We start from the raw sequence: 15,895 nt of genomic DNA, 5'->3' as shown, positions 1-15,895 counted from the left end.
GATGCTGGTTTCTTTAATAAGTGAAGATAACAATGTGAACGTGGGAACTATATTATAAAGAGTACAATTTTCAACGCCAACATTGTTAGTCGTAGACGCTTATATTTATTTTGTTTACGGATGAATTATAGAGAGAGAGCCAGCGCGTGCCAGATCTTCGTTATTTTATAAAAGCTGAAAGTTTTGATCATGGTGGCTTAGCTTGGCAAACGCCCTGCCAGACGCCCTTATAGTTAAGTTTCAGGTTTCATTTTTGTTTAGCTACACGTGTAATGTACCTAGGTATGCAGTCGAGCGAGCGTAATAAAACAAAATTAGAAATCCAAGAGTGAAGCTCACCCAACTTCATACTTAGGACTACATTACACGTGTAGCTAAACAAAAATTATTTTTCACTTTTTAGTTTTTGTGGTTTTTGAAGTCGGTTTTATTTTTGTTTTGAAATTTTTTTATTTCACAATTTTTTAGTGGCCCCACTGTACTGTGGCCACACATATGCTATGCCCAGTTAAAACTCTACTGTTTACTAAGCTATTACACTGATCGCGAACAATTTGCTCTTATCCATTGAGGAGTTCTGTTCTCCATCTCTGAAGATATTCATCAGATCTTAGCCAAATTTATATGGGACCACCTGCAAAGTATACCCTTTCAAAGAAAAAACAATTTTCCAAATCGGTCCAGGCGTCTTAGAGTAACCGGGTAGCATATATTGAAAAAAAAAAAACCGACGAATTGAGAACCGTCGCCTTTTTTCAAAGTCGGTTAAAAAGTATTTGGCATCAAGTATGAAGATTTTCTAATACTTACACTGTGTTGCAGATATTTGTGTAAACTTTCTATACTTCCGTTCTGTGCGGGACAGCCCGGAACAATAACAGTGCATAATAACGTGCCGGACAGTTCGAGAAAATTGGGGAATAGAACTGCGTAAACACCAATTTTAAAATAATAGATTATTGTCTTGCCGGGAACGAAACAATAGGTCAAGGATCGAGAAAGCGTAAACACCTATTGTCTTCGACCCTTTTTTGTCTTCGACCCTTTTTTCTGATGGTACCACAAAGCGCGACTTTTCCAGAATGTACGAAAAAGGAGATGGGCGCATAGAAAAGTAAGGGACAGACATAGCCCAAAACAGTATATAAGCGGACGATTTCGACGCCGCGACAGTCTTAGTCTTGTCTTGTTTTACAGTCTAGTCTAGTCTTGTCTTGTCTTGGTCAACAAATAGTCTTGTCTCGATCAACAGTGAACAGTGAAACAGTGATCAGTATAGTACAGTAAACAGTATAGTACAGTGATCAGTATAGTACAGTGAATAGTATAGTGCAGTGAACAGTGTAGTACAGTGAACAGTGAACCTTACAGTGAACAGTGAACCTTATAGTGTAATTAGTGAAGAACAGTCTCACAAGGTTTATTACTGTAAGTAACAGCTTAGAATTAACACTGTAAATAAATTTAGTAACTGGCAGAAAATAGTAGAATTTCATTTCGCCTTCCAACCAATCCAGTGATAGCAAATGTACACAAGCGTACATTTAATGGTCCTTCGAGCCGGATATTGTTGGAAGAATTAAAAATCTGAAATTCATCGTGATATTTGAAGACAGCAAAAATGCCAGTTACGCGTCAACAAGCTAAAAGCCACAAGGCCCCTACAGAACAAATTCCTTCGACGTCAGAGGTAACCGCCGCTTTGGCTACCGAAACTAGGACGGAAACCGACACGGCCTATACAGCCACGGGAACTGTCACAACGGAAGCAACAGAACAGACAACGATTTACAGTACTTCCGCGACGTCAGCACCCTTTGCTGTGTCACCCTCCGCGACAGTTAAATCGAAGATTTCGGCCGCCACTCACTCGATTACGCCCTTCTTCGCACCGACTCTGCCCGTCGACGCGAAACAGATGAACCCTCGGGCTACAGGGGGGGTTCATACAGTCCAGCGTACTCGAGATACAGAGACCTCTACAGTAAAGAAGGGAACAGTCGACAAACTACATGTACCTCGGGCCCCCAGTAAGAAGGGGGGAGAGGGACGATCAAACTACAGCAAGACGAAGGCTCACAAAATAGCAAAAGCAAAGGAAGAACTGCTGCGCCTTCAGGTGGAACTAGCTGCTGCGCGCCTCGCCGCCTTGGAGACAGAAGAAACAGATACAGAAATAGAGGATTTAGAAGACGATGGTGTCTCCGTCCACTCCAATACAGAAGGAAACAAACGAGTGGACAACTGGCTAGACAGTCAACCAGCACGTCCCGTGCTAGCGATCACTGATGCACCTCACTACCATACAGAAGAATCAGTGGTCAAAGACGCGGAACAACAGAAGCTTCCAGAGGAACACCAAAAGTCTACACATCAATCACCGGCGGGAGTGCAACCCGGTATAGCAGAGCTAGCTGAAGCCATCACAAACGCCGTGAAAGCGGCGCAGCGCCCCAAGTACATCGAACTGCCTTTCTTTGGTGGATCACATCAAGAGTGGCTACCGTTCCGCGCCGCTTACTATGAAACTGAAAACATGTTCAGTACAGTGGAAAATATAAATCGTCTGCGACGAAACTTAAAGGGAAAGGCTAAAGAAGCAGTTGAAGGGCTTCTTATCACCAGCACGCACCCTACGGAAATTATGAAGACCCTAGAATTGAGATTCGGAAGACCGGAGTCGATCGCTATGACAGAGATGGAGACGCTCCGTGGACTGCCGCGTCTCACCGAGTCACCACGGGACATTTGCATATTCGCGACGAAGGTCTCTAACGTAGTGGCAACATTGAAGACACTAAGCTGCGTGAACTATATGTATAACCCTGAAGTTTCGAAGACACTCGTGGACAAACTAACACCTACGCTGCGTTACAGATTCTATGATTTCGCAGCAACACAGCCCAAGGAAGACCCAGATTTGTTGAAGCTGGAAAAATTCCTCAAGAGGGAAGCGGAGCTGTGCGGACCCTATGCGCTACCTGAACAGGTGGCCTCACAGACATCAGCCACTCAACAGAAGAAACCACAGAAGGTACACAACGTCGCAGAGAGGATGTACACAGCCAAGTGTCCCGTATGCGGAAAAGAGGGACACAATTCAACAGAATGTGAACAGTTCAAGAATTTGGATGAAAATGGAAGATGGGATACAGCCAAGTCCAAACGCCTATGCTTCCGATGTCTTCGATACAGAAATAAAATGCACAGATGTCGAGCTAAAGTGTGTGGCATCAACAGCTGCAGGAATTACCACCACAAGATGCTGCACTACAACAAAACAGAAAAGAAAGAAGACAAGGAAGCTACAGAAGTAATCAATTCTGCATGGACGATTAAAAAGAAGCAATCATTTTTGAAAATTATCCCAGTGCAAGTTGAAGGACCCAAGGGTACCATCAACACCTTCGCCTTGTTGGACGACGGTTCAACAGTGACATTAATCGACAAGAGCGTGGCCGAATGCATCGGAGCGCCAGGACCCGTCGATCCACTGAAGATAGAAACCCTAAATGATATGAAGACATCGGAGTCAGCTTCGAGAAGGGTAACCATTAAATTGAGAGGTCTCAACGATTGTGAAGAGCAAATACAAGCGCGCACAGTAAAGAACCTACAAGTCTCGTCACAGCAGGTTTCAAGAGAAATGGTGGATAAATGCAAACACCTAGCAGATATCCGCGATTATCTCATATATGCAGATGTGAAACCAAGATTGCTAATTGGTCAAGACAATTGGCATTTTCTGCTGACAACAGAAGTGAGAAGAGGAGACAAGAACCAACTGGTGGCCTCTCTCACGCCCCTAGGGTGGGTACTACATGGCAGTCAGACTCGCACCTTAGGACGCCGTATTGACTTCGTGTCACACGTCGCAGAAGAAATAGAAGATGACCTGGATAGCCTCGTCAAGCAATACTTTGAGATGGACGCACTCTGCATACAGCCAAAGAAACCAAAAACAGACCCCGAAGAACGCGCGCTACAGATCCTAGAGAAGACAACCAAAAGGACAGCAGAAGGAAGATACGAAACTGGTCTTCTCTGGCGCAAAGAAGACGTTACGCTTCCCGAGAATTATGAAAATTCATTGAAGCGGCTCTTTAACATCGAAAAGAAGATCGATCGAGACCCCAAGCTGAAACAGAAATACACAGATCAGATGGAAGCTCTTATCTCGAAAGGATATGCTGAACCGGCTCCAAAACAGAAGACAGCAGGCAAGAGTTGGTACTTGCCACATTTCGCAGTGATCAACCCAATGAAGCCTGAGAAGCTAAGAGTTGTACACGACGCAACAGCGAAGACGAAGGGAGTAGCTCTCAACGATATGCTACTCAAAGGACCTGATCTTCTACAGTCTCTACCAGGCGTCGTTATGCGGTTCCGACAGCACATGATTGCAGTTACAGCAGATATTAAGGAAATGTTCATGCAAGTGAAATTACGAACTGAGGACAGAGATGCACTTCGCTACCTGTGGCGCGGGAATCGACGAGATGACCAACCTCCTGAAGAATATAGGATGACGTCATTAATTTTTGGTGCGTCAAGTTCTCCGTCTACAGCGATTTATGTAAAGAACTTGAACGCCAAACAGTATGAAGAAACTCACCCCGAAGCCACAGCTGCCATTATAGAGAAGCACTACGTTGATGATTATTTGGACAGTTTTAGAAGTCTTGAAGACGCAGTGCGCATCGCGAAGAGCGTGCGTGAAGTGCACTCTAAGGCCAGTTTCGAATTGAAGCAGTGGAAGTCGAACTCTTCATACCTACTAGAAGCACTCGGTGAAAAGGAACAAACAGAAGACAAGGAACTCTACAAATCTGAAGAGAAAACAGAACGAGTACTGGGCGTCATCTGGAAGCTCAACACAGACGAACTCACTTTCAACCTCAACTTAGCTCGTATCACACCAACGCTCATTAACGGGAAGACACCTACGAAGAGAGAGGCGCTGAGAATTGTTATGTCGCTATTCGATCCACTCGGCTTCGCATCGCCTGTCACCATAAGGGCAAAACAGCTGCTGCAGGAAGTATGGCGAAGAGGTACGGCATGGGATGACGAGCTCGATGAAGACCTGGCCGCACAATGGCAAGACTGGATGAGTCATCTAAAGAACCTCAGCAACATAACGATCCCGAGACGATATCTCCACTATAGCGACGCCACTTCAATACAACTACATGTCTTCACCGACGCCAGCGAAGCAGCTTATTCAGCGATTCTATTCTGGAGAACAGTGGCACCGAATGGTGAAATTGGTCTATCTCTCATTATGGCCAAAGCGAAGGTAGCGCCGTTGAAGTTGACATCCATTCCGAGATTGGAGCTCCAGGCTGCCGTCATGGGAACCAGACTCGCTGAAGCAGTGATCGCAGAACATGAAAGAAAACCAGACTGCAGGGTATTCTGGACTGACAGCAAAACCGTACTCACCTGGATACGGACTGGGTCGCGCTCATACAAACCTTACGTGGCGCATCACCTTACAGCTATAGAAGAGTCTTCTAAAGTCACCGAGTGGCGCTGGGTTCCAACAAAATTGAATGTGGCAGATGATGCTACGCGAGACGTTCCCACATCATTCAATAGGAACCACCGCTGGTACAAGGGACTCGATTTTCTCTATGAAACAGAAGCTCACTGGCCAACTGAAGTGTCCACCACAGATCAAGCAGAACGTTTTGGTGAAGAGAAGATCAATCATGTGACCGATAAAAGGAAACCGAAACTTGTAGAAGCGCTACCCGACACCTCTTGGTTCTCAAATCGGAACAAGCTTCGACGCGCAACAGCAGAGGAAGTAACAAAGGAAATGATCTCCTGGCACTATATTCCCACCAAGGCACAGTCCACTTCGCGAGCTGCGCAAAGGTTGACTGACATATTCTGGGCACGTTGGGTGAAGGAGTACCTTCCTGAACTTCAACACCGGCGGGAGCCAAACGGACGAGGACCTGCAATACAAGTCAACGACCTCGTACAAATAGTTGACCCAAACCTGCCACGCAATGTATGGATACAAGGCAGAGTTATAGCTACATACCCGGGACCAGACAACGTCGTGCGTACAGTGGATATTCGGACCAAAGGTGGCGTACTACGGAGGCCAGTTAGGAAGCTGGTATTACTGCCCCTGTCAACAAACGACGACGTGCCCGCACCGACAGATGATGCGACGCAGTCGCACGGCGGGAGAATGTGCGGGACAGCCCGGAACAATAACAGTGCATAATAACGTGCCGGACAGTTCGAGAAAATTGGGGAATAGAACTGCGTAAACACCAATTTTAAAATAATAGATTATTGTCTTGCCGGGAACGAAACAATAGGTCAAGGATCGAGAAAGCGTAAACACCTATTGTCTTCGACCCTTTTTTTGTCTTCGACCCTTTTTTCTGATGGTACCACAAAGCGCGACTTTTCCAGAATGTACGAAAAAGGAGATGGGCGCATAGAAAAGTAAGGGACAGACATAGCCCAAAACAGTATATAAGCGGACGATTTCGACGCCGCGACAGTCTTAGTCTTGTCTTGTTTTACAGTCTAGTCTAGTCTTGTCTTGTCTTGGTCAACAAATAGTCTTGTCTCGATCAACAGTGAACAGTGAAACAGTGATCAGTATAGTACAGTAAACAGTATAGTACAGTGATCAGTATAGTACAGTGAATAGTATAGTGCAGTGAACAGTGTAGTACAGTGAACAGTGAACCTTACAGTGAACAGTGAACCTTATAGTGTAATTAGTGAAGAACAGTCTCACAAGGTTTATTACTGTAAGTAACAGCTTAGAATTAACACTGTAAATAAATTTAGTAACTGGCAGAAAATAGTAGAATTTCATTTCGCCTTCCAACCAATCCAGTGATAGCAAATGTACACAAGCGTACACGTTCCATCATCTATTCAGTGAAACTAATTTTGTACAACATAATATTACCTAGGTACCCCTATTATCTTGTTCCCCAGAAAAGTTCTAAATTAAACTAAAATGTACTGCTACCTTTTTAACCCCCGACCCAAAAAGAGGGGTGTTATAAGTTGGACGTGTGTATCTGTGTATCTGTCTGTGGCATCGTAGCTCCTAAACTAATGAACTAATTTTCATTTAGTTTTTTTTTTGTTTGAAAGATGGTTTGATCGAGAGTGTTCTTAGCTTTAATCGAAGAAAATGGGTTTAGCCGTTTGAAAGTTATCAGCTCTTTTCTAGGTTTTTGGTTCGGGGGTTTTTAAATTTTGAGTTATTCATATTACTTTTCGCAAAAAAGGATGACACTAGATTTAAACCTATCAATTTAATTTAAGATTGTGCACAGAACTAGCCGCATTAATTCAGTTATCTTTCTTATTCAACATATTTATTTAAAACTCTTTAAACATTCTTTCCTCTTCTTTCATCTATTCCATCAAATACCTTTAACATTATTATGAAAAATTCTCTTATGCCTCAGTGTTACTAATTTTGCACAACACAATATTACCTACCCTGTTATCTCGTTTCCCAGAAAGGTGAGGCGAAATACGGCAAGTAGGAACATATTTTCTCATATTTTCCTCCAGCGGGCCATAATTCATGAAAGAATGGATCAGAGGCAGCCTGCTATCCTTTGTATAAATATACTCGAGCACATAGGCTGAGCTATTAGGGACACGGATGTATAGAATATTGATGTTATAAGTATAAATTGTTAGAGCTATAGATACTCACGTATTTAGTCCATGTAAGCCCGACTAGTTTCAAACCCATTGGAGTCCTTTTTCATAGGGACTCAGGACTAGGTACCGGAACGCTAAATTGCTTGGCGGCACGGCTTTGCCCGTAGGGTGGTAACTAGCCACGGCAGAAGCCTTCCACTAGACCAGACCAGAAAATTAGAAATTGTAAAATTCTAAATCCCTACCGGGAATCAAACCCGAAACTTCCCACTATACTAGTAAGGCCACAGCGCTTACCACCAGGGAGGTCGTCAAATTGATCTATACACTGTGTAATGACGTCAAACTATTGTGTGGATCAAAGGATGTTTGAAAGGGCAACATAAAAAACCGGCCAAGTGCGAGTCAGACTCGCGCACTGAGGGTTCCGTACTCAGGTATTTTTTCTAACATTTTGCACGATAAATTAAAAACTATATACATAAAAATAAATTAAAATCTGTTTTAGAATATACAGGTAAAGCCCTTTCATATGATACCCCACTTGGCATAGTTATCTCATTTTGAAAATTGAAACGCATTTGAATTTATTTTTTTAATGATGTAACCACAAATTCTCGGTTTTCGGATTTATTCCTTTACTTGTGCTATAAGACCTACCTACCTTTTTTTTTTTTTTTTTTTTGTTGACGCTGGGGAATGCATTTACGCATCCCCCCCGGAGGGAGGGTATGTGGGACTCGCCGGCCGAGAGGCGACCGGAATACCCACTAAACCCCAGCGGCGCTACTGCGCGTCGCCTGGCGACTGGGTCACGGGAACGGCCGAAGCAAACAACCGCGACCCAGCCAGCGACGTCTGCCCAAGGCAGACCCTCCACCGGGGACCTGCTCGGTCCCCATCGACGCACCTCCGGGACGCACCAACGAAGTGCGTCCCCCGACCTTGGGACGCGCACGTCGCCCGCGTCCCATCCTCCGCTTCATCCACTGTGCCCTCTGCTAGTCAGAGGGACACGCGGAGAAACCTCCCCCCCTGCCAGGTCATTAGCCATAGCCAACAATATCTCCGAAGAGAAATTATTAGCCATGTTACCGGGGCGCACCGGCCCGAACACTGCTCTTCCCCTCGGACGCATCCAAAAGGGACCAGCAGCATCCAGGCACACTGGGAGGTTACCTGGCTGGCGCCCCAAGACCTACCTACCTGCCAAATTTCATGATTCTAGGTCAACGGGAAGTACCCTATAGGTTTTCTTGACAGACACGACGGACGCACGGACGGACGGACAGACAGACAGACAGACAGACAGACAGACAGATAGACAGATAGATAGACAGACATACAGACATACAGGCAGATAGACAGACAGACAACAAAGTCATCCTATAAGGGTTCCGTTTTTCCTTTTGAGGTACGGAACCCTAAAATACTGATAAAATTGGATATACATTTGCCTTGAATAATGCCGTATCTATAACAAACAGATCTGTGTATCAAGTACAGTAGATGATTTATTCGAGTGCAGTTTCCACAATATGTCACCCGAGCCTGAATGGCATCATACATTTCGTATCTGCCGATCGTTCGTTTTTTCTAGAACAATCCAGAACTATAGTTTATTGTGATCCATCAGTATTCTATATTATAAATCTTTTATCAAATAAATACAAACACACAACAGGTGCACAATAATTTGTATTAAACAACTAATAAGTTACGAGGAGCCAAAAACCAACCTTAATTTGCTATAATCCATTAAAACAGACAAAATCTGTATAGTACAACGTACAGCATGCAATATACACCGCTTACCCTTCCACTACTAAACATGTAGGAAAAGCAAGACGCATCACCTTCACCACGCAACAACTAATAATATTAAATAAATAAATAAATAAACTTTTATTTCAGGCTATTAGACCCATAATTGTGTTAGTATGACAAATCACTTAAAACTATGTTAGTTGGTACTTATTACTAGCTTAACAACTAATTCTATAACTAAAACTATAACTAAAAAGCCCGAGGGAGCCTCTTGGCGCCTATGTGTATATTACTTAGGTATTTTATTTATATATTTACATTACAATAATTATTACGAACCTACCTACCTTACGTAATAAACTGTTTAATAGAACTAATAAACTCTTCCGTGTTCCTCTTTGTAATGAAACCCCTATAAGTGAGGGTTGAAAAATCTAACCAAAAAAAAAAAAACTATACTTTGGAATATTTTTTACTGCTTGCCTCACAAGCAATCGACTTAACCGTCAAATGCTTACCTACAAAGTTGGTTCAAAAATTTTTACTTAATTATAAGGGAAGGTTTAACCCTAAACCATTACATAGACCTTTAACATTCTATGGGGATTATGGGAAGCCAAATAATGTTTATTATTTCCGCCTTCGCATTTTAATGAAGACCAAATTTATTATTATTACTGCAGTTAGTATAGAGCAGTTAACCGTTCCAATACGATACCGCGTAAAGACCGATTAGGGGGATATAATATATGGGTTTAATTATAACTGCCCATAATCCTTACAAGATAGGCCAAAAGCCCCTTAACTTTTCATCGAAAGGGTTATCTATTATAATCGAATTAAAAAACTAAAAATCCTAACTTATGGCCATGCTGGTTGCTAAAAACTTTGGTGGTCACCATTTTTTTGCAAAAACTATCCAAAAAACCTCATAATGTTTTCAGAATATTAGTCAAGTATCATGGGGTTTGTTTTTCGACTTTCAATTTTCACATTCAGGAAGAATCCAGTAAAATATTTTTTCAAGGTTTCTATTAATAGTGTGCTCAGTTTTATCTTCATAGCTTTTAAAGTTTATTTTTAAAATGGCTGCGACACACAGACAGACGGATGGATGAACAGACGGACATAATAATATGGACTAGACGAAACTATGAATGTTCCTTGTTTTTAACCGCCGACCCAAAAAGAGGGGTGTTATAAGTTTGACGTGTGTATCTGTGTAACTGTCTGTGGCGTCGTAGCTTTAAACTAATGAACCGATTTCAATTTAGTTTGTTTTTGTTTGAAAGGTGGCTTGATCGAGAGTGTTCTTAGCTATAGTCGAAGAAAATCGTTACAGCCGTTCGAAAGTTATCAGCTCTTTTCTAGTTTTCGTATATAGGTAATCTCGATGGGTTTTTGTGTCGGCGGTTTTTTTAATTTTGAGTTATACTACAGTGCGGTAGGTACCACAAAAAGAAACATACTTATACATTGCGTTTTTCCAAATCATAAGTATGGATTTTAGCCTCAATAGCTCAACCGGTAAAGGAGTGGACTGAAAACCGAAAGGTCGACGGTTCAAACCCCGCCCGTTGCACTATTGTCGTACCTACTCCTAGCACAAGCCTGACGCTTAGTTGGAGAGGAAAGGGGAATATTAGTCATTTAAAATGGTTAATATTCTTTTTTTTTAAAAAAAAAAAAAAAAAATTACATGCGACTTTTGACGCAATGTCAGAGGAATTAATACAATGGAAATATCGTAAATATTTATGCTCGCTTGACGTGCATTTTCATTACCGCATATCAGCAATTCATATCATAATGGATAAAGACATTTCAAATTATAATAGTTATAGATAGGACAAAGAGTTAAGGTCATACCTAATCATTGGTACTGTCCTTTATTCTTCTTCCTGCGTCGCTTCCTCAATTTTGAGGATCGTGGCTCCCCTTTGACGCAATCCTTGCTATGATGTTCTTCCATTGCACTCTGTTTTTTGCCGCATGGATTGCATCACAGATGGGTGTGTTGACCGCTTCTTTTATTTGGTCTGACCAACGTCTCGGGCTACGTCCGCGGGGTCTCTTTCCTTCGATCTTACCAGTGACCTGTCTGTCTGTCCTTTATAAATACCTACAAAACTGCAAAAAATATTGTTATCTATATACGGATAAGTTTCGTGATCCTACATCGTAAGACTTGTAGGGTGTTTGGTTATCATTTTCTTTTATTTTCAATTTGAATACCTCTCAATCTCATTATTAACAATGTATGCTATTCATTTTTATAAAAAAGTTATTAAAGTATGTAAGAAATTCAGCCTAAAAGTGTACTGTAAAATGTAAACAACCAGTGTAAACGTTATCTGTGCAAATAATTACGCGATTGTGTGAAAATATTGATAATAAATCTTCAAGTGAAATGCGTCTTTAAAGTTAATCAACAATCGTTAGTAAAACCGACTTAAATTGTTATTATCTCCCTACTATCATTTGATTACAATCAATTTCAAATAAAATTGAAGTTTTGAAAAGAATATATCATTATAAAAATATTTACGAGAAAAGTTTCGTTGGAAGAAAATATTTTATAATAAGATTAGTGAATACCTATCTACCCTCAAGTGAAATAAAATAATATACTTAGCACAAAATAACAGTGATTTAACAATCTAACAATATTTTAAATTAAAATTGTCATAATGGATAATATCACACACCGTAAAAAACGCATAGATCACCATTCTCCAGACGCAAATTCTACACTATTCGACACTACAATCATGAGCATTCCTTGCAGTTCGCCCGGCGAGTCAGACATACAAATTCAAGGTGATCTAATTGATAAATATTACAAACTGGAATGTGATTTATCAAATGCTATTCAAGAAATTGATAAATTAAAATGTGAAAATCAAAGCTTAAGAAGCGAGTTAGAAAGATGTTTTAAACTTATAAATGAAAATATTTCCTCAGCATGCAATTCAAAAACTATGTTTTCAAATACAGATACATCTACGGAGACATGCACTTTTCTAACTCCTACAAATGAGAATTGCAAATCCTTGGAAACAAAAAAATTATCACCGCTCCTGTTTGATACACAATCCGCCAATCAACCTTGTAAACATGATGAAATTTTGTGCAGTGACTCCTTACCTCCGAATGGCCCTATTTCTGAGGGAAATAACACAGTGACACAGTCACCTAGTATATCTAATAAAGATTTTATCAGTACGTGCAAAGAAAACTATAATCAAGAGGTTATGCGTGAAAGCAAGCAAAAGCACCTAAGTAAAATAGTTGTATTGGCTGACCAGCAAGGATACAGAGTACAAAGAAATCTACAAGACTTAGTTGGCAATAAATACTTGGTGACTTGTTTTAGCAAACCTAATGCTGAATTATCGGATGTTCTCTCGTCTGAAAAGGACTTATTAAAATCGTTAACTAAAAAGGATTTTGTGATTATCTTGGGGGGCATTAATGACAAAAATCCAGTTGAATTTCAATATGTAATAAGAAACTTTGTTAAAAGTCTTTGTAATACTAACATTATAATTACCGAAGTACCGTATAGTAATTATTTATGCGAGAATAAATTAAATTATGAGCTGAAATTTATTTGTAAGCAATTTGATAATACTACTTTTATTGACATGAACTACAAGACTTTTGTGCCCAAACGATATTACTTTGCGCTTCAACTGTCCCGATGTTTACTTAAGGAGATATTGCATATAGAATACAAAACAAATTATCTCACATTTATAACAGGCAAAGTTAAGAGGTTAAATTGCACTAATTTCTGTGACAAAGGTACACAAACGGAAGAGATAACCTCTGATTGTAATATATCCAAAGCACCTGACAATCTTTTTCGTATATAAAGAAATAACTATACTCCATCAAAATATTAACGGACTTATCAGTAAATCAGACTTGCTAATATTAACACTTGATTCTTTTAAAGATACTAAAAATTATATTGATGTTTTGTGTGTCACTGAGCACAATATGACAAAACTGGATGTCAATGTTCTAAATATAGCAAATTATACCTTGGGGGCTTATTTTACTAGAAATAATAGATATGGGGGCTCATGTATATTAGTTCACAAACAACATAAGTTTAAAACCCTGCCTATTACTAATTACTGTCAGAGCAATATAATAGAATGTAGTGCAATTGAACTTTTGGAACATAAAATCATAATTATATGTATTTATAGGCCGCCAAAAACATCTCAAGACCATTTTAATACTTTTTTCCTAAATCTTGACAATCTTTTACAGGAATTTTGCTACAGTAAAAAAAAGGTTATCTTATGTGGTGATTTCAATATCAATACTCTCAATGACACCAAGGAAACCAGGACTTTTCTTCAGCTTTTAAATAAATTTAATCTAAAACTGGCCTTTAATGAACCAACAAGACTAATAAGTGGGTCATGCATCGATAATTTTGTTTACAATATTAAGGGATGCAAGGGTAAAATTTGTGACTGTGCGTTATCAGACCACACGGCGCAATTATTAACATGCCCAGTTAAAGTTAGTTACTATTTGAAATATTGGTTTACAGAAATGCGTGACTATAGTAAACACAATTTGGATAAGTTTAAAGAATGCCTAAGCTGTCTTACCTTCAGTGACGTTTATAAAACTAATGACGCTGAGGCTGCTTTTAATCAATTTTACGATTTATTTCATCTTTTCTACTTACTCTGCTTTCCAATAATTAAAATTAAAAATAATTTGCATCAACGACCTAAATGGATTTCAAATGGCATCAAAAAATGTTCTAAGACAAAACGGGCACTATTGTGGCAATACAGGAAAAAACGAAACGAAAATAATAAAAACAAATTAAAAGGTTACTCCACTCGTTTGAACAAAATCATAAAATTAACACAAAAAGCCCAGAATTCGTATGCCATCACCTGTGCTACTAACAAATCGAAAGCCACATGGAATATTGTCAAGACTAACTACAAAGTCAATGAACCCAGAAAGGAGATACAGCGAATAGTAATCGGTAGTAATATTATTGACGATCCTTTAGAGATAGCTAATTCTTTTAATAACTTCTTTATTGACCAAACTACTATTGATGGCATTCAAAAAGCTAACACATCACATACCAAAGTAACTAACTGTAACAGTTATAAATCATTTTTTTTAAATCCTACTACGCCTTTTGAAGTAGATAAAACTATCAAATCGCTTAAAAACACAAACAGTACTGGATATGATGACATTTCTACCAAAGTCTTGAAATTTGTGTCGCAAATAGTTTCACCATTATTGAGTTTCGTTATTAATCTTTGTATCTCTGAAGGCGTTTTCCCTGAGAAACTTAAAACAGTAATTGTAAAACCACTCTATAAAAAACTTGATAGAGAATCTATGAGTAATTATAGACCTATAGCTCTCGTTCCTGTTCTATCAAAAATTTTTGAAAAAATTATCTATAAGTCATTAAATAGTTATTTCGAGAAAAATAATTTTTTTGCAGAAGAGCAAATTGGATTTCGTAAAAACAAGACCATAAATATGGCAGTTTATAAATTCCTTAACACTATTATGCATAATCTAAACGTCAAAATTCCAGTTTGTGCTTTATTTATGGATTTAACTAAGGCATTCGACTTCGTCGATCATGACGTATTATTAAATAAACTTTATGCATACGGTGTGAGAGGAAATGTATTAGACCTTATAAAATCATATTTGACAAATAGAAAACAAATAACTCAGATATCTAAAATCTGCTGGAAATATAAAAAGCAAATTAATTATCATTCACAGTCGAGAGTGATTCAACGCGGCGTTCCTCAAGGTAGTATCTTGGGTCCTCTACTATTCATTATCTATATCAATGATCTACCGAGGCATGTGACTCAGCATGACATGGTATTATTTGCTGATGATAGTACTGTTATATTTGCAAACAAAAACATAAATGACCTTAAAAGTAATATCAACCATACCTTAGATATAATCATAAATTGGCTACATTGTAACAAACTTAAAATTAACTTAGATAAAACCAACCTCATGAGTTTTGCACTTAGAGAAAACAGTTCGTGTGCTTTGGATATAAATTATGAGGGCAAACCTATCAATGAAGTGAATGTAACGAAATTTTTAGGACTGAATATTAATTGTAACCTAAATTGGAAAGAGCATGTAACTCATATTTGCACTAAGCTGAACCAATTCTCCTTTGCACTTTATATGCTAGGTAAAACGGTTAATGTACCAGCACTATTGACGGTTTATCATGGATATGTTGCCTCACTATTGAGATATTGCATTATATTCTGGGGTAATTCTACTGAAAAAGAGGCTGCATTCAAAGCGCAAAAGAAATGTCTAAGGGCAATATTTAGATTAAAAATGACGGACAGTTGTGTACCCTATTTTAAGAAGTATAATATTTTGACTATGCCATGTATGTATATCTATGAGA

General features: G+C 39.4%; 1 protein-coding gene across 1 annotated transcript; it reads left to right on the top strand.

Moving 5' to 3' along the window:
* Nucleotides 1–1,621: 1,621 nt before the first annotated feature.
* LOC123864573 lies at nt 1,622–6,244 on the top strand. Its single transcript, XM_045905123.1, has one exon. It carries the CDS (start codon nt 1,622–1,624, stop codon nt 6,242–6,244), a length of 4,623 nt encoding a protein of 1,540 aa, XP_045761079.1.
* Nucleotides 6,245–15,895: the final 9,651 nt, after the last annotated feature.

The sequence above is a fragment of the Maniola jurtina genome, chromosome 4 (genome assembly GCF_905333055.1).
Source record: "Maniola jurtina chromosome 4, ilManJurt1.1, whole genome shotgun sequence".
Taxonomy (NCBI): domain Eukaryota; kingdom Metazoa; phylum Arthropoda; class Insecta; order Lepidoptera; family Nymphalidae; genus Maniola; species Maniola jurtina.
The sequence above is the reverse complement of the archived record's forward strand: the minus strand, read 5'-3'. Positions and strand labels throughout refer to the sequence as shown.